The sequence below is a fragment of the Planococcus citri genome, chromosome 1, assembly GCF_950023065.1.
Source record: "Planococcus citri chromosome 1, ihPlaCitr1.1, whole genome shotgun sequence".
Lineage (NCBI taxonomy): Eukaryota > Metazoa > Arthropoda > Insecta > Hemiptera > Pseudococcidae > Planococcus > Planococcus citri.
The window spans coordinates 17,319,230-17,339,104 of NC_088677.1; the positions used below are offsets into that span (position 1 = coordinate 17,319,230).

Sequence of the window (19,875 nt, forward strand, 5' to 3'; positions counted from 1 at the left end):
AATCTTTTGATGAAATAGTCAAGTGGTGGTAATTTTTGCCGAAATTGCTGAGAAATTAGGGCTTTTTTTGCCAAAAAGTTCAAAAAGAATTGATATTTGTCTTGCCTGGCTGAAACAAAAGTCATGTTTTTAACACAATTGCTCAAACACTTTTTTTTAAATTTCATTTTTTTTCATTTTTTATGGAAATTTTTTGTAAGTTTTGAACTGGATAAAACTGAATTGAAAGGGCATGCAAAATTACGTCACTAGCTCAGATTTCAGGAGCTAAAGTGTATTTTCCAATTTTTGATACATTTTGTAAAATCAAGGACAAAAAAATCAAAATTTTACAAAGTTGATTTAGAAAGCTGAAGTTTGGAATTGGCCATATTTTCGACCTTCCAAATTGAATGTGACCGGTTTTGAACCTTTTTGAGCAGTTCCAGAGCCTTCAAATGTTCAAATTTTGGAAAGATTTTGGCCATTTTAGGTGACCATTTTTTGATTTTTGCAATCAAAAAAATTTATAAAATCCAGCATTTATGAAAGAATGACTCGATCAGTACGTAACCCTTGCAGTGTTTCGACAACTTTACACGTGTTATAATGCACTGCATACCTAACCCACCTAGATACATGAAATTGAAAGAGAAAAAAAATTCAACGTAACGCGGCTCGATCTCAAACAACGATCATAATTAAGATTAGAACGTGACACCAAAACAACTCGGTTGACTATAATTGTTCTCTCAACTTTCGTAGAATAAAATTGAAAACAAAAGTACGGTAGCGTAAAAATACGAATTCTTTCACACTCCAAGTGGTTTGTGCTGCGCTCGCGATCATCTTGTTAATAAAACGTCAGTCGTACCTCTTGGTCGTTTTAATTGAAATGGTTTCGGGCCCGTGATCGCCACAGCCTCGTCCGGTTCGGCGTCTCTTCCTTCAAATTCGCTCGTTTGCAGTGCAATTTTTTTGCAGGGTGTATAAGTATTATTTCGCAAAATTGGAATTTCTGATTTCTCACCCCCACCCCCCAGTTTTTACCTCGGGTGAGAAAATAAATCCCTTCTTTTCAAGTTTTTTCCCCATTTGCTAAAAAAAAATTGATGGTAACCCCCCTAAAAAAATCAATCTACTTAAAAAATTATTTATGCGTCAGAATTTTTCTAAATATTTCTTTTTTAAGACCCTCTCTCCCCCTTGGTATTCCATACCCTATTGACTCTCTAGTAAGGAGTCCCCAAACTTGAGGAAACACAAAAAAATAAACAAATAAAAGTCGGCGTTTTTTTTTTTGTTGATGATTTCTCATTTCAGCATCAGAATTATTCTACATGAACCTCTTCTTAAGAAAAGGCCTTCGCCGGACCCCTCCCCTCCCCAATGATGTTGGATTTCTTGTAGGTATAGAGCCAGTCAAAGGAAATAATCATGAAACTGAAAGATTGAAAATTCAAGTGTATACAAATATTTTGAAAATTTTCCATTTTTGAACAGAATATTTCAAATAATCACCTTTTCCAGAAAAACCTTTCCCTTCTCCAAATGAAATTTGATCCTCTTGTGTGGACCCCTTCAAAGTTGAAAAAAATGGAAAATTGATATTCGTACAAATTTCTTGAAAATTCTTCATTTCTTGGCAGAGTTTTATAAAGTAACTAAATTTTCACGATAACCTCACCCTTGACCCCCCCTCCCCCTAACGATGTTAGTCCATTTGTACATTTATGAAGCCTTCAAGGTTGAAAAATATCGAGAAATTTCAACTCTTCAAATCATAAAGTTAGATTAAAACTTGGAAAATGAAGAAGTAAAAAAATGTCGTCCCCAAGTATACCCTGAAAGAAAAAGAAAATTTGATCAAAACCCCAAAATTCCATTTTTTTAAAAATTTATTTTTCGACTTTACCCACTTAAAACGCGTGTATTTCGCTCTAGAAGCACTCTACCGGCCTGGGGCCGGTCTCATTCGAATTTTGATGAAATTTTATATCAGATTCAAAAAAAAAATTCACCAAAAATACCTTAAGGTCCCTTTTACTGGACGTGGGTACAGATAGATTACGTCGAGGCAAATAAAGACGAGGCAGATTTTTGTTTTTATTAAAAATTAAAAATTGAAAAAAAAAAGTAAAACAAGAACAAAATTCTAAATCCAGTTAAAATTTGTAAAAAAAATTCAATTGCCTATTTTGGTTACATTTTGAACATTTTTTGAAAAGTAACATTGAAAAACTTGGTTCTAAAGTGACATTCGAAATTATTTTGGTTTTGTTGAAATTTTTTTTAAAAATCAACATTCAAAATTCGGTTTTATTAAAAACTAAAAAAAAAATCCAAGAACATAAAAATTCAACTATCAAAACTTATTTTACATTTTATTTATATTTTAAACAACACTGTTTTCTGGCTTCAGCTTCGGAGAATTTCTTAATTAAATCATCGAATTCCACTTATTTTTTAAATGTGACATTTTCGATATACAAGGTAGCAATGCACTGTAGGTAAGTAGCCTATTTTGGGAAATTAAATTTCGAAGTTTTTCAGCGCAAAAAAACCTCCTCTCCTCTCTGCAAGGAAATTCATTACTTGGAGTACATAATGCCAGTCTGAAAATCACATCCACATAATGGATATACGCTTTCTCGTTTCTAGCTCCATTTCCAAAAACCACTGATACAAATTTAAAATTGGAAAACCTCAAAATTCTTTGTTTTCGGAATTAATTGTCATAGGTAACTAATATTTACATTTCAAGTTAAAAAAGGAGTGAAAAAATTTTTAAAATTTTCCACACCCCTGAAATTTTGCACCTTGGGCTACCGCCCACTCGGCCCATGCCTACATCCAGAGCTGATAAATAAAGGTATAAGGTATCAATAAAGCATGTTAACACTACTTTGTTGTTGTTCCTACAGGTTAATGCGATCTGAAGCGGATACGTAGGCGGTAGGCCGATAAAAAAAAAGAACTACTATGGGAAAGCCTGCGATGAAGAGGTATAGAAATAGAGATGTGTAGCGCATATGGATTATACAAAGATAATATACATATGCAATAAGTATATGCATATAAACATACCTACGGATGCGCACATTACACCAACAACAACACAAACGTATAGACGTAGGTACGCGAGTGAGTAATTAGTAAAATAAGTAGTAACAAGAGTATAATATACCAGAGGTATGTAGGAGTAGTAGTTTTCTACTTCTTCTTCGTTTCACGTTACATTACAGCAGACGATGAGGCTACGTGTACGTAGTTAGATGAAAAAGAAATTCAATTTGTTCAAGATTAGGTACCAGTATAGGACGAGGAAAAAAATGATATTTTTGATTATGCTAGACAGACAAGGTGGGGTGACGTACTAAGAACCTATGCTTTGCACGCTCCGCTACCTGTTCTCACTTATTTTAATTACTTACGCGTGGTTACGAGTTAGGAACACTGCTGGCAAAAAACAATAGCGTATTCGACGCTTCCTTCATGTTCACATCAATGTTCCAGTTGACGTTTTAGATGGTCTGCAAAGCGTTCGTGTAGCTCGCGGGTATTTCGAGTCGAGTTTTAAAATTTTTTACTGGTGAATTTGTTTATCGTTTTATCAGTTCGATCGATCAATTTGAATTTTCAACGTAGTTCGTGAAATAGCGTGAATCGTGCATGTGCCATGTGATGAATTGCACTATTGCTGATTGTACCTGTTGTGCACTTGTATTACGAGTACATACATGCATAGGTGCTCTTAGTATCTAATTCGGAGCTTTAACTTGAAATTGCAGTGTTTTAGTGAGTTCTTATACTTCGTTCGATCGAGTGCTGCATTTCTGTGTTAAATCATCATTTCCACATCTCAATTTGGTCCAATAAGCGAACATTTTAAAAATGTAAGTACCTACCCAACAAGTCGAACGACAAATAGATATTCTACCTACTTGCACTGGACTCACAAGGAAACCTTTACACCTCGTCACCTCCGATCGAGCTGAAGTTGGGAAAACTGAAAAAGTATTTCATCCAGATAGCCGGAGTGCCCGCGTAAGAATTTATTGCCACCCCCCCCCCCGATCCTCCAGGACAACTTTATGACTTGAAGCCACTTGAAGTCGTCTTCAGAGGGTGTTAAAATTGGAGTGCAGAGTAAATTTCGGCTTTCCATCTACATTTGATGAAATTTTGGGGAAATTTCAAATTTCAAAAATCTACTGGAGGCTCCAGTACTTTTCAAAAAGTCGCTGGAGGCTCCAAAACGACTTGAAATCAACCTGCAGTCGACTTCGTAGTGTATTGAAATTATATTTTGCACCAGAAATTTCGGCTTTCCGACTCCATTTTTGATGAAATTTTGTGGGAATTTCGAGTTTTAGGTCATTTTGGAGCCTCCAGCAGATCTATCAATGCACGAAATTTCCATAAAACTTTTCCCAACAGACCTGGAAATCCAAAATTTACTCTGAACTCCAATTTAAACACGCCACCAAGTCTACTGTAGATGGGTTCAAGTCATTTTGGAGCCTCTAGCGACTTTTTGAAAATTTCTGGAGCCTCCAGTTGATTTTTGAAATTTGAAATTTCCACAAAATTTCATCAAATGGGGTTGGAATGCCGGAATTTACTCCACACAGTATCCGCTGGAGGCTCCGGGAATTTCCAGAAAGTCGCTGGAGGTTCCAGAATGACTTGAAATCTACCAGCAGTCGATTTCATAGCGTATTGGAAAATATAAATTTCGGCTTTCTAACTGCATGTGATGAAATTTTGTGGAAATTTCAAGTTCCAAAAATCCACCGGAGGCTCCAAGAATTTTCAAAATCTCGCTGGAGGCTCCAAAATGACTTAAACTCATCAGCACTCGACTTAATAGCGTGTTTAAGTTGATGTGCAGCGTAAATTTCGGATTTACAACTTCATTTCATGAAATTTTGTGTAAATTCCAAGTTTCAATAAAATTCTTCTGGAGGCTCCAGAACTGCTCAAAACGGTTTGAAACAGTTTCCTATCAATTAGGCGAGTCAACAATATGGTATAACCCAAATTTCAGCATTTTAGGTCAATTTGGTAAAATTTTGATTTTTTCTCACATTTTGGCCAAAATTTGATTTTCGAAAATTCACCCAAAATCGAAAAGGGCACTTTAGCACATGAAAATTTGACAGATGATGAATTTTTTCTGCTTTTTCGAGCTACCTTTGCACGGTTTAAAAAATTTCGTGCAAGTCTTGACCAGTCCGGTAAAATGGCCGCCATTGTGTAAGCAGGGCCACTTTTTTTTAGGATGAGGGCTACAAATGTTCCTGAGGACTCGCCCTTTGAGAAAAAAGTTGTCCCGGAAGATCGGCGGTGGGTCGAGGGGTACAGTAGATCCTTTTGCGCCCCCCCCCCCGATTAAGACTTCAGAATCAAATTTTCAGCAGCCGAAGTTGATTTTTCGAATTTTGGTGATTTTTTTAAATGCCGGAAATAATCTATTAGTAATATTGATTTTTAACAAAATGAGCAAACATTGAGTAATTTTTCTCAAAAATTAACAAATTTGGAATTTTTTTAATTTGAGATTTTTCAACTTGTGAAAAAATACCTTCACTTTCAAATTGTCTCCTCAGATTTGAGAGTCACCAGCTCTAATCCATTTCGAATTAGGATCAACTTTTCAGCTGCTGAAGTTGATTACAACACCTTATGGGGCAATTTAAAATTGCTGGAGAAAAGCCAAATTTTTGCTGGAGGCTCCAGATCGACTGGGAAAAGGAGGAAATCAATTAGGAGAGTCTTCTTCAAAAGGTAGACTAAGTTTTGAGTAATTTTTTTTTCAAAAATTAAAGAATTTGGACATTTTTTAAAATTTGAGATTTTTTAACATGTGAAAAAATATCTACTTACAATACTTACATATTTAAATTGTCTTCTCAGATTTGAGAGTCACCTGCTCTAATCGATTTCGAATGTCGAACTTATGATAGGATCAACTTTTCAGCTGCTAAAGTTGATTACAACGCCTCCTAGGGCAATTTGAAATGGCTGGAGAAAAGCAAACTTTTTGCTGGAGGCTCCAGATCGGCTGCAAAAGAGTGGAAATCAATAATTAACAGATTCAACTTCAAAGAGTAGACAAATTTTTGAGTAATTTTTCTAACAAATTAACAAATTTGAAGTCTTTTTTCAATTTGAGATTTTTCAACATTTGAAAAAAATCTACACATTTAAATTGTGTCCTCAGATTTGAGAGTCACCTACCCTAATCAATTTCAAATATACAACTTATGATATGATCAAGTTTTTAGCTGCCCAAGGCTTTCTGGAGCAATTTGAAATTGCTGGAGAAAAGCAAACTTTTTGCTGGAGGCTCCAGATCGACCATAAAATGAAGGAAATCAATTTAGTAGGTTGACTTTAGGGAGTGGGCAAAGTTCGAGTAATTTTTCTCAAAAATTAACGAATTTGGATTTTTTTTAAATTTGAGATTTTTCAACATATGAAAAAATACTTACACTCTCAAACTGTCTCCTCAGATTTTAGAATCACCAGCCTTAATCGATTTCAAATATCAAACTTATGATAGGCCGAAGTTAATTAAAACATCTTCTGGAGCGATTTGAAAATGCTGGAGAAAAGTCAACTTTTTTCTGGAAGCTCCAGATCGGTCCTAAAATGAAGGCAATCGATTTGGTAGGTTGACTTGATAGGGGATGAGCAAAATTTTGAGCAATTACTCCCAAAAATTAACAAATTTGGAATTCTTTAAAAATTTGAGATTTTTCAACATACTCGTAAGAAAAAATACCCAACTACTTACACTTTTAAATTGTCTCCTCAGATTTGAGAGTCATATGCCCTAATCGATTTCAAATATCGAACTTATGATAAGATCAAATTTTCAGCTGCCGAAGTTAATTAAAACGCCTTCATGGGGGAATTTTAAATTTCTTGAGAAAATCAAACTTTCTGCTGGAGGCTCCAGATCGATCCTAAAATTAAGTAAATCGATTTGTAGGTTTACTTTAGGAAGTGGACAAAATTTTGAGTAATTTGTGGCAAAAAGTGACGATTTTTGAATTTTTTTCTAATTTTAATACTTACACTTTTTAACTCGTCACTGTGGATTTGTGATTCATCCATCTTACCATATAATCGATTCGAAGAGTCAAACTTATGACAGGAATAAATTTCCAGCTGCTAAAGTTGATTACAACACTTTCTGGAACGATTTGAAATTGCTGGAGAAAAAGTCAAATTTTGCTTGAGGCTCCAGATAGGATATGAAATGGTGGTAATCGATTCGAGAGGTCAACGTTGGAAGATGGACGAAAGTGTTGAGTCATTTTTCGTAAAAATTTAGTAGGTAAGGATCTTGAAATTCTTTCAAAATTTGAGATTTTTCAACTTGAGTAAAAAAAATTAAAAAAAAAAAGAACTTTTCAACTCGTCTTCTCAGATTTGAGATTTAGTATTCCGAACGGGAAACTGGTAGAAATAAATTTTCAGCCACCGAAGTTGATCACAACGTCTTCTGAAACAATTTGAAATTGCTATAGAGAGAATCCAACTTTTGCTTGAGGCTGCAGATCAGACTGAAAATGGTATCAATCGATTCGGGGGGCCAACTAAAGGAAGTTGGCGAAGCTTGGAGGACTTTATTGCAAAAATGTACGATTTTGAAATTTTTAGATTTTTTAACCTAACGTGTAAAAAAAAAACTTTTCCCTCGAGACTCCAAATCAGCCTAAAAATGATGTAAATCGATTGGGGGTGGGGGCAACTTTGATAAGTATAGAAAGAGAAACTGAGTTTCAGATTTTTATTTTCATATTCTCGCTCTCGAGTTGTAAAGGTTTCCTTGTTAAATAAGTGCCACACATGCCACATGCAATAGAAAAAAATTTTAAAAACAACTTCATCCTAAGATTGTATGTTTTAGATGGCGGCAGTGGTGGTGGAGGTCGCCGATGCTGACGGGCACTCGCTTCACTCTTCAATATCTTGCTAAAATTAGTTGCACAGCCAACGACTGACACCAAGTCACTAGTGTGCGATGAAAAAAAAACACGAAGTTGTCGACACACTGGATGGTTAGCTCCATTACCATGATGATGAAAACGGAATCGTTCAATTGGCAAAGACCGGCCAAGATATGCAACGGTGTCGAAGATTTCGGTTTGCTGCGAGAGAAACTCACCAATGTGGATTCGGATACCAAACGACGCAGTTTCTCGTCGATTTTTGTTTCGCGGACAGTTTTCATTGTCGGTGTGATTGCAATTATTACTTTCATTGTAAGTAAGAATGACTAGAATACCTAGATATCGACATTAAGAAATTTAAAGGGTACCCCCGGATAAGATAGGCAAAATGCCCTTAACCTCAGATTTCGATGAAACTCACAGGGTATGTTTAGTACCCCCAAAAAATAATTTTGGGCCCATAACCCGCTCCCCACCCCACCCCCCTCAGGCAGGGGGGCCAAAAAACGCGTTTTTCAGGGGAAAAATTCTGCATCAGCGAGTAATTTAGATAAATTTATTCTGTAAACGAATATAGTTAGAGGATACATGGGGGTACCTCCCTGAATTTTTTCAGAATTTTTCATCGCATGGGGGGAGAAGGAGGGACAAAAGAAAACTTTAAATCGACATTACTCCGGAACGAAAAAACATACCAAAACGATTTTTTCGTCAAATATGTATTTTTAGGTCTACTTTCTATAGAAATCATCACCCGGCCATTTGGAGTGGTGGGTCAAGCTCAAAAATTCAAAAAACTCTCAAAAAACTACGTTTTTTACGTTTTTCTCCAAAAATATGGACAAATGGCCGAAATTGAAGAGAACCAAGTTGTTCAGCGTGAAATCTTACCTCAGAATCTGTAATTGAAAATTCATTTATACCGCGCGATCGTACGGCAAAACTACACGCGCAGAAGTATTTTTGCTTATATGTATGTATCAAGATAGCTGAAAGGGTATTCCTGAGTAAAATAGGTGAAATCCCCCTGTCCTCAGATTTCTGAAACTTTGATGAAACATCGTTGGGGTACCTTTCAAAAAAATGTTGGAGCCAAAAAAAATTCCCCCACCCCACTTCCCTTGCTCACAATAGCGAAAAAACGTTTCTTTGGGGGGGAGGGATCATGCTTCAACGAGTTTTGAAAAAAAAAGATTTTTAAATTCACTCAAAATGTATAGAGGAGACAGTATGATGAAAGTACATACATATTTGAGATTCTGCGTCGATCTGTGCTATTGCCGTCAAAATCCAAGTGCACTTTTAGAGTTCTAGTGAGCGATTGAAAATTTGCAAATCGTTTTTTTTGGGGGAGGGGAGTATTAACAGTTGGTTTTGAAAATATTTTCTTCGCAAATGTTTCGCTATAATGAAGAAAAAACATTGAAAGATGTATTTCTGAAACTGAGGAAATATTTTGGGACGCAGTGACGCCAATATTTTAGGTTTCAAAAAATCGAGAAAAATTGCAAAAAATTCCTAAATTGTGGGTAATTTTTCGAAATTAGCAATAACAAATTAAAAACAATAGCATAGAATGGACGCAGAATCTCAAATAATTTCATTTGAGACTGGGTCGTCATTTTTCTCAAAACAAATTGGGTACAGGGGCTTCAGTGAAAAAACACGTTTTTTTTTAAAATACCCCCAACTTTGAGAGCCCATGTTTTCCTTTTAGGGGCACTTCTAGAGCTAGAATTTTTCTGTGCTACTTTCAACTCAAAATGACGGTTTTTGCTGTAATTGATAAAAATTCACAGTATTTTCCCCATTATTTCGCAATCCACCCATCTACATACTAGGTATTAGGTATACTTATTGTGTTTTCAATGTACTTGGTAGGTAACTCACATAAAAATTTAATGGTCGACACCAAAAAGAAACCTTTCTGATAGTTTTGAGTTAGATACGATGTACTTGAAAAATATTTGTAATTCAAGAAATTCTTGATTAAGAAATTGCATGGCGTTTATTGCGCTATTATGAAGCATTTTTCACAAAAAATCTAATTTTTGGGCAACCCCTTTCCACAATGTGACCGTGGAGGATCCAACTGCAAATAAAATTTCATATTCGTGTTCAGCGAGTTCGATTCATATGATAACGATACCCATATTGTCAATCTACTTTCGCCCCAAAATTTGTTAGAGGGAGTGCCATGGCCCCAAAATGGGAGTTTCAAGAAGTTGGTTGGTTTTCTATTGTTTTTGGAGGCCAGAAGGCAAAATTACAGATCGCTTTTTTTTTGTGGTGCCGTGACCCAAAAAACACAATTTTGAGTGTTTTTTGAGTTTTTAAAGATGGCCAACCTGGAGGGAAAATTTGAAAAAAAAATACAAATTATAGTACTCATGCTGATATGTTCCTGAAAAAAATTCATGTGCTTGAATTAGGTTTGAAGATACGGCAGCTTCAAATTTTCTTTTGTCAATATCTTCTCCCTGGGGAGCCAACAATTTTTGAAAAAATTTACGTTGCTAGAATCATATGTACTTCAAGTATGTACATATTTTGAGTGAATACAGATTTTTTTAAAAACTCGTTGAAGCATGATCCCTCCCCCCCCCCAAAGAAACGTTTTTTCGCTATTGTGAGCAAGGGAAGTGGGGTGGGGGAATTTTTTTTGGCTCCAACATTTTTTTGAAAGGTACCCCAACGATGTTTCATCAAAGTTTCAGAAATCTGAGGACAGGGGGATTTCACCTATTTTACTCAGGAATACCCTTTCAGCTATCTTGATACATACATATAAGCAAAAATACTTCTGCGCGTGTAGTTTTGCCGTACGATCGCGCGGTATAAATGAATTTTCAATTACAGATTCTGAGGTAAGATTTCACGCTGAACAACTTGGTTCTCTTCAATTTCGGCCATTTGTCCATATTTTTGGAGAAAAACGTAAAAAACGTAGTTTTTTGAGAGTTTTTTGAATTTTTGAGCTTGACCCACCACTCCAAATGGCCGGGTGATGATTTCTATAGAAAGTAGACCTAAAAATACATATTTGACGAAAAAATCGTTTTGGTATGTTTTTTCGTTCCGGAGTAATGTCGATTTAAAGTTTTCTTTTGTCCCTCCTTCTCCCCCCATGCGATGAAAAATTCTGAAAAAATTCAGGGAGGTACCCCCATGTATCCTCTAACTATATTCGTTTACAGAATAAATTTATCTAAATTACTCGCTGATGCAGAATTTTTCCCCTGAAAAACGCGTTTTTTGGCCCCCCTGCCTGAGGGGGGTGGGGTGGGGAGCGGGTTATGGGCCCAAAATTATTTTTTGGGGGTACTAAACATACCCTGTGAGTTTCATCGAAATCTGAGGTTAAGGGCATTTTGCCTATCTTATCCGGGGGTACCCTTTTCACAAATTAATTTTTCCCGCCAATTTGATTTATTTCTCGAAAGTAAGGCGTTCAAAAGATGCAAAACCCTCTTTCGATTGATATGACTTTCAAGCCAGTAAGTGTGATCTATGGCTTGTCAAATTGCATCTATTAAAAAATAAAAAACTGAAGGTGACCTCTCATGTGTTTCTAATCCATTGCATCAAATTTTTTGTATGTTAACACAGATGTGCTTAGTGTTGGCGGATAAGTATCAGAAATCCATCAACTTGACCCATCATTACGCTAGCTTCGTGTATGAGAAGAGTCGCGACTACTCTGTACAAAATAGCGAAGACGGCGATACCGGCAGGGATGAAAACAGCCCTGTTGGACAGGGCATATTCAACGCGGCCGGATTCATGAAACTGCAAAATATATCAAATAGGTTACCGATAGAGGAGATTAACTTATTAGTACCGGCTACGACAGTTCTACGGTCGTTGAACGTGTCCAGAACTGGACGACAATACTCAGGGGTGTCCGGCGATAATTTGAAAAAAATGCCGCAAGCTATTGTCGTTTCGTCAGCTAGAAATATCTCTCAGCAATCCACACCAACGAATACGACCACCGGAGCTAAAAAAACCCACCGTATTCAAAGTTTGGCCGACTTACTTCGACGAACGGAATTGAAAGCAGTACCTACTCAATCGTCTACCGGCACTGCCACCGATACCACTAGTGGTGTGCCAAATAATAGACCAACATGGAGCACCAGCCCCAGCACGACGAATAAACCGACCACGACAACCAACCCTAGTACTAGCAGCATCAGTACCACAACGGTTCCCAGTAGTACTCAACAAACATCCATACATTTCGCTCAATTGGAATCGTATCCGCATAGAATGCAGCCTCACAATAATAACTTGCAACATTTAATCGAATACATCAATTGCGAATCGTCTTCTGAAGACTGTTGGTTGAAACGACAGCAACAGCGACACCACAATGTCGATGGTGATGCGATCACGATTACTGTAGATGATCAGCATCACCAAATACGTGCAGAAGAGCCCAAGCCAACCACGTTTGTGGCCACTCAGCAGCTGGATCGAGATCAAGGTGATCGCGATCGCGAATATGAATTTTCCGAGCAACTCGATTCCGAAGTCGATGGCCAGAGAGATGAAAATGGTTACGCAAATTCTGACCACCAAGAAGACGATACGAAACGACGTATGCAGGTAATATTTCAGTCGCATAGGTTGAGCTTTTGCTGTAGGTATGCCATAATTATAGATCCCATCTCCAAAAATATTGATTTTGGCCCTTCCCCCTCTCCTCCGTTGGCTTTCATATCACAAGTTGGAATTTAAGACAAGCCCCTGAGGCCCCGAATCCATTGCTTTCAACTGTCATCGTCTCAAAAGACGATTTCCCTCAATCAATTTTTGTCGAACGTCCCCCCCCCAACTAATACTGAATTCTCAAATTCGAGTTCCTGAATAAAATATATGTAGGTAGGTACTTAATAACAATTTGTAGCCATTTTAGTAAATATCAGGACAAAACTTTTAGGCAATTTTGACAGGAAAACTAGTCTGCCCTGCATTTTTGATAAACGTTAGTTTGGAAAACAAAATTATTCTCAGGCCTTTAGCAAATCATTTTAAGAAAAATTTGGCAAAAGAACTAGACATTCAAGCTTTTTTGACATTTGAACAAAAAATTAGTTATTTTACAGTTTTTACGCAATTTTGGGAAAAAAATGGATTTTTGTGATTTTGATAAAACACAGACTTTTTCGTCAATTTTAACAGCAAAAACAGATTTTTTGGAAATTTTGACTAAAAAAAATACAGTTTTCTGTAATTTTGAAAAAAAAAACTAAATTTTCTAACAATTTCACAAGTGGGTAGCACAAAAAGCGGGCTTTTTATGGCAATTTTGGCAAAAATGGGTCCTTTTTGCACTTTTTACTTACAAAAAAATATAGCATTTTTTGCAATTTTGTCAAAAAAGTTGGATTTTTGGTCATTTTGATTGGAAACTGATTTTTTTCTAGCAATTGTGACCAAAAAAAACATTTTTTTTTGCAACAAAAAATCAAGACTTTCTAAGAATTTTGTAAAATGAGAGTTTTTCTGCAATTCTGGCAAAAAACAAAATTTTTTGACAATTCTATCACAAAATTAGACTTTTTTATGACCATTTTTACAAAAATGGATCATTTTGCATTTTTTACAAAAATAGGCTATAGAATTTTGGAAATTTTGTCAAAAAAGTGGGATTCTTGGTAATTTTGATTAGAAACTGATTTTTTTCTAGCAGTTTTGGCCAAAAAAAAACTAACTTTTTTCTGCAACAAAAAATCAAGACTTTCTGAGAATTTTGTCAAAAAGGAGAGTTTTTCTGCAATTCTGGCAAAAAAGAAAGATTTTTTGACAATTCTAGCGCAAAATTAGACTTTTTTATGGCAATTTTTACAAAAATGGATAATTTTGCATTTTTTTACAAAAATATAGAATTTTGAAAATTTTGGCAAAAAAGCAAGATTTTTTGGTAATTTTGATTAGATACCTACTGGTTTTTTTTCTAGTAATTTTGGCCAAAAAAAACTAGGTAAGTTTTTTGTGCAACAAGAAATCAAAAATTTTGACAAAAAGGATAGTTTTTCTGCAGATCTGGCAAAAAACAAGATTTTTTTACAATTTTAGCACAAAAGCAGACTTTTTTATGGCAATTTTGACAAAAATGGAACTTTTTTGCATTTTTCACAAAAATATAGGATTTTTGCAATTTTGGCAAAAAAAATTAAGATTTTTTGGTATAAATTTTGATTAGAAACTGATTTTTTTTCTAGCAATTTTGGCCATAAAAAAACTAGATGTTTTGTGCAACAAGAAATCAAGACTTCCTGAGAATTTTGACAAAAAGGAGAGTTTTTTTTCGCAAATCTGGAAAAAAAAAACCTAAGAAAGAAGACCAGTCATTTTGATGTTTTGCACACCAAACAAATTGTATTTTTTTTTGTTTTGGCAAAGTTTTATCACTTTTTGATAATATTATTCAATTATTTTGATGCGCTCATTTGGAATGCATTTTTGCATCAATATTTTGATCTATTTTCAACACTTATTTTTCATGCATTTTGGGTAATTTTCATTGAAATTTTCAGCATTTTTTGAAATTTTTTCTAGTAATCTTAGCATTTTTTGGAGTGATTTTCAGTTATTACATCATTTAATCACAATTTCAATACTTTTTCTTGAATTTTGTGTACATTTTACTGAAATTTCATCACGTTTTGGTGATATATTTTTTGTAATCTTGATTGTCACATTATTTTGTGAAATGTTTTCAACAATTTTTTATTTTTTTGGGAATTTTCACCTTTCAGTAATTTTGAGTGTTTTTTCATCATTACCTAAGTGCAGCGCATTTTCAACACCTTTTTTGTACATTTTGAGAAAATTTTTCCGAACTGTTATATTTTTGTAGTAATTTTTAGTGATTTTACTTATTGCTCTTTTTTTGGCAGAGAAGAGGAGTAGTAGGTATACCTATTGATGCATTTTTTAAAAATTTCCAACAATACCTACCTACTGAAATTTCGTCAATTATAGGTGATTTTCAGCAGGTCTTAATTTAAATATTTTTACTCGAGTTTTGGAGACTTTTACTGATTCTCTGAAAAAATTAAACTAGAATTTTGCCAGTTTTGGGCTCTCCTGCAGTTTTTACACCATTTCAACACGTTGTTAGCACTTTTTCATGCATTTTTGGCATATTTTAAAGAAATATCAAATTTTTTGGATAGTTTTTAGCAAGTTTGATTTTCTTTTTGGGTGCTTTTATGGAATTTCAACAGGTTTTCGAAGCTTTTTCATGCATCTTTGAACAATTTTACTACATTTTCATTACTTTTTAGAAATTTTTAGCGATTTAAATTTAAAAATTTATTTTTACACAACTTTATGTTGGTTTAAGAATTTTTTTTTTTTTAGGAATTTTAACTCACATTTTAATGCTGTTTGGCAATTTCTGGTCATTCAAATGTGTGTTTTTTTTAGTTTTTTTACATCATTCTGACAAATTGTTAGTGATTTGAATTTTTTTACTATTTTCACACAATTTTATGATGTACAGGGTGTTCCAGAATAACCTTTCACATTTTGGTAACCACTGATCTGTGTTCAAGTGGAGCTAGGGGAATGGTAAAGGCGGTTCTAGGTAGCCAAAGCATGCCGAATTATGTTTCAATAGTTATTTTTTGTCCTGGAGAAGTAGATGGCTGTACAGTGTACGTTTACTGTGAAGGTCTTTTTTTAAAAATAAAGACTCCTGGACCCCTTCACTCTTTACTCATCGGTAACGAAGCTCATTTTTATCTAAACAGTGAAGTGAATATACAGAATGTGCGCTTCAAGTGTACAGAGAATCTTTTGATAATACTCGAGAAACCTCTACACGCCGTCAAGTTGACTGTTTGGTTGGGCGTGGCTAAAGTTGGTGTAGTGGGACCATGTGTGTTTAATGAAACAGTGATGGTGAGGGGTAAGGCAAAATGTTGAACAAGTTTCTTGTTCCTGAACTGAAAGGCAGATAAAATAGAGTTACTTACTTGGTTCCAACATGTTGGAGCTACCTATCATTCAGAGACCAACACAATATGTTTAGCGCGTGAGCACTTTGGACATTGAATAATTTCGTTGAACACAGAAATTTAAAGGCCACCTCGATCCCCTGATTTTTCAGCCTATGATTTTTTTTTATGGAGTTACCTCAAGTCAAAAGTGTATCAGGATGAATCTAGGACTCTGAAACATCTTCTAGGTAATCTTAATCGTGAGTCGAGACTGATAGGAAGAGAAGTGTTCAATAATTTGAAAAAATGTTCGGTTGAATGTGTCAAAAATGATGGAAAATATCTCGATGAAAAAATTTTTAAAACTTGATTTTTAATGGAAACTCAAATATACGGTCTAAAAACGGCATGTTTCTACTTCATTTTGGTTGTAAAAGAATTTTTGTAAACATTTTTCTCTCAGAGTAATAAGAAAAACAAATGTGAAAGGTTATTCTGGAACACCCTGTATATTTTATTGAAAACTTTTTTTAAATTTTGATTTTAATTTTTTAGGAACCTTATCTAGGTAACATTTTCAATACTGTTTGGTAATTTTCAATCATTCAAATGCTTTTTTTGAGTTTTTTTTTTTTTTACATTATTCTGATGTGTTTTCAATACCTAATGTTTCATCCATTTTGAGAATTTTTTATAAAAATGTTAGCAATTTCAGTCATTTTTAGTATAATTTTAATGCTGTTTTGAAGTATTTTTAGTTCATTTTAATGACTGAAATTGCGTATTTTCTCGTAATTTCCGGGGAGAGAGTTTATTGTTGTTTTTTTGTGGGTATTTTTTTACAGCATTTTTAAAGTTTTGATGCAATCTCAATGCTTTTGTTTTGAGTGTTTTTACATCATTTTAATACATTTCAAACACTTTTTCGCGCATTTTGCAAACATTCTGCTCAAATTTCATCAGTTTTGGGTAGTTATTAGTCATTAAATATCTAGGTAGGTACTAATTGATTGAAAAAATCGAATGTAGGTAGGCTTATGCTAAACGTTGCAAACCATTACATCATATACGAGTATACCATAGACGACGTGTTTTCTATCGACAAAATAATTATTTTGATTTGTATCGATCATTTTCAGACGACTGAACAGCATCAGCACCCAAACGATGGTTCACCTTTTCCGACAACGGAAAACGATGACAGCAAGCTCTACGGATACAGATACGAATACAGGAACGGAAATGACGGCGATGGCACTGGCACTGGCACTGGCACCGGCAGCGACAACGATAAAGGCGACAGTGACGATGCAATGTTCACAGCTGATACTCAGATGGCACCCTCGTACTACTCGCCGGCAATGGCACCTGCGGCGCCATACTTCGCATTACACCGTAATCGTGTCGACTCGGATCTATTTCGTAACTTTAGAGCTTCTAGTCCTGTAGAAATTAATCGACTTCAACTTCACGACCAAACAGAAAGCGCCACCAGCACCGGTACAGGCACTGGCACTGGTACTGGTACTGATACTGCAGCTGAACAAAGTCTGCAGCATCGTTTCAGCAATCGTATGTACCATAGTCGTGGCGGTGATATGGATATGTATACTTTGGATTTGGATCCGTATCTAAAGCCGCCAACGCCACCGCCGCCGACCACGTTGAGCTTTACGCCTTCTTATTCGACTCTCGGTTTTCACGCTTTTAACGATCCGCTGGCGATGGCTTCGGCACCATTGCCGTCAGCTTTTAGCGATAATGATTTGCGGTCTGAGGCGACGGCTGTTCAACCGCTCACTTCTCAAGTCAAACCCATCAGTCTGATGGTAGAGATTTTTCCAGCCAACGAGTACGAGTTGCCTGGTTCTGGTAAGTTGATTTCATCACAATCTCATATCATTATACTTAGCTACCTATATTTGTACGAATCTCATCTCTAACGTTTTCTCAAAATCTCGATTTTTTTCAGTATTAGGAGGTGGAGGCGGTGCCAGCAACAGCAACGATAATCGTGCTACCCCTTTCACGGCTCAACAACGCGACCAAACTCAATCGAATCAAGCCAATATTGCATCCCTCATGTCGTGGAAATTAGCGCCATTTTCGCAAAACAAGATGAGACTGTTAGTCAATCTTTTCCCGCAACATCGGCCTCCTGTAACTGGCAAACATTCACCACTCTCCGATGCCATGTAGCACCCTACAGGTTCCAGATTCACTACGTATAAACCTGCGTATGGTGGTGTTTGAGGTGCCTAAAATACTCGATTTCAATGCGAGTGATGGGTGGAAAGGTCTCTCATAACGTTGCTCAGGCGCTAATTTATTAGTTGCCGACAGGAGTCAAACCGTTGGAGCCAATTCTTTCTCAGTGCATTTTATTTTATTTTTTCCTTCGATGTTTCCCGTTTTATTATTGTTGTATACATTATCGACGATAAAATACGAGTACACGTTTCTTTACAGTTTGATAATTTCTTGTTTCGTGAGGGCTAATTCATCACTATATCATGTAAGTATACCTACATCATTTATTACAAAATGAAATGTTCTGGTTTCATTGCATCAAAGTACCTATTCAAAGTTGAACTGTTTTGCAAGGTTTTGATGATAAAAGGGGGTTTTCTGGCGATTTATGAAAAACAGTGACACATTTCTTGGAATCATTTGCAAAAAAAAAACGACAATTTTTAGAAACTTTATTAAAAAGTGAAAATGTTGGTCAATTTATGAAAAACAACAATCATTTTTGACAGCTTTTGACAAGAAACAAGACTTTTTGGCAATTTCTAGCATACGATCGAGACTGAACAAAAATTTTGTTGTACCTATTTCTTATAGAGAAAAGGAAACTTTTTTTTTGCAAATAATAAAACGAGGAGAATTTTTCGAAACTTTCTAGTAAAAATGCAATCTTTTTCAATTGGAATACTAAAAAGCAAGAATTTTCGCCATTTTTTGACATAAATTCGGGCTTTTCTGGCGACTTTTGGTATACAAAGATTTTTCTGCAATTTTTCTGGTGAACAAATGAATGAATGAATGAATGAATAAATAAATAAGTAACTAAAACTTTTTGTGAAAAAAATGAGAATTTTTCATATTTTATCAGGATTTTCGGTAAAAAGGCAATTTTTTTGAAAAATGCTAATCAGCAAAATTTTTGTTATTTTCTTAAGACAAAAATCATGGCTCTTTTGCAACTTTAGGTAAACAAAATTTTTTTTGTGATTTTTGTCGAAATATGTGAAAAATTTTAGTGAAAAAAAAACGAGAATTTCAAATTCGTTAATCTTTGAGCAAGATTTATAATTAGGTACTTACCTATTTTTCTAAAAAGCGAAGAATTTTTTTAATTTTTTTTTTTGGTAAAAAGCAAGACTGACAATTTTAGAAAAAAGCAGGGATCTTTGGCGACTGCATAGATAATATTATTATTAATGGAAAAAAAAAACTTTTTTGTGATTTTTGCAATTTTGTTGAATGAGTAGGTAAAGGAGGTTTTTTTGAAACTTTTTGGTAAAAAAAAAAAAACAATTTTTGTCGATTTGGCGATTCTCGTCAGGAAACTTAGCATTTTGGACATTTGGAAAAAAGTGAGCTTTTTTTAAATCTTTCGCAAATGATAAGTTTTTGTTAATTTTTGAAAAATTGAGAATTTTACTCAAAAAGCAAAATTGTCAAAACGTAGAACATTTTTAAAAATATGTATTAGCAAAAAAAAAAAAAAAAACAAAGACTTGTGAGTCTGGGAAATTTTTGGAAAAAAAGTGAAACGTTTCAGCAATTTTTATAAAATGTACCTACAGAACTTAGAACTTTTTCAAAATTATATTTTTTCGCAATCATTGTTGAAAATACAAGAGCCATTTTTGGACTTTTTTTGTAAAAAAAAAACAATAAGATGTTTAGATTAGGTAGGTACTTACTTTTGAAAATAGAGAAAATTTTCAGCAATTTAGCTAACAAGA

General features: G+C 34.9%; 1 protein-coding gene across 1 annotated transcript; it reads left to right on the top strand.

The window, feature by feature from the left end:
* Positions 1–3,427: 3,427 nt before the first annotated feature.
* LOC135849424 (uncharacterized) lies at positions 3,428–18,378 on the top strand. The gene is made up of 5 exons (XM_065369866.1): positions 3,428–3,875; positions 7,904–8,258; positions 11,556–12,557; positions 17,041–17,773; positions 17,874–18,378. Exons 2-5 carry the CDS (start codon positions 8,052–8,054, stop codon positions 18,098–18,100), a joined length of 2,169 nt encoding a protein of 722 aa, XP_065225938.1. The 5' UTR covers positions 3,428–3,875; positions 7,904–8,051; the 3' UTR covers positions 18,101–18,378.
* The last annotated feature ends 1,497 nt before the right edge of the window (positions 18,379–19,875 follow it).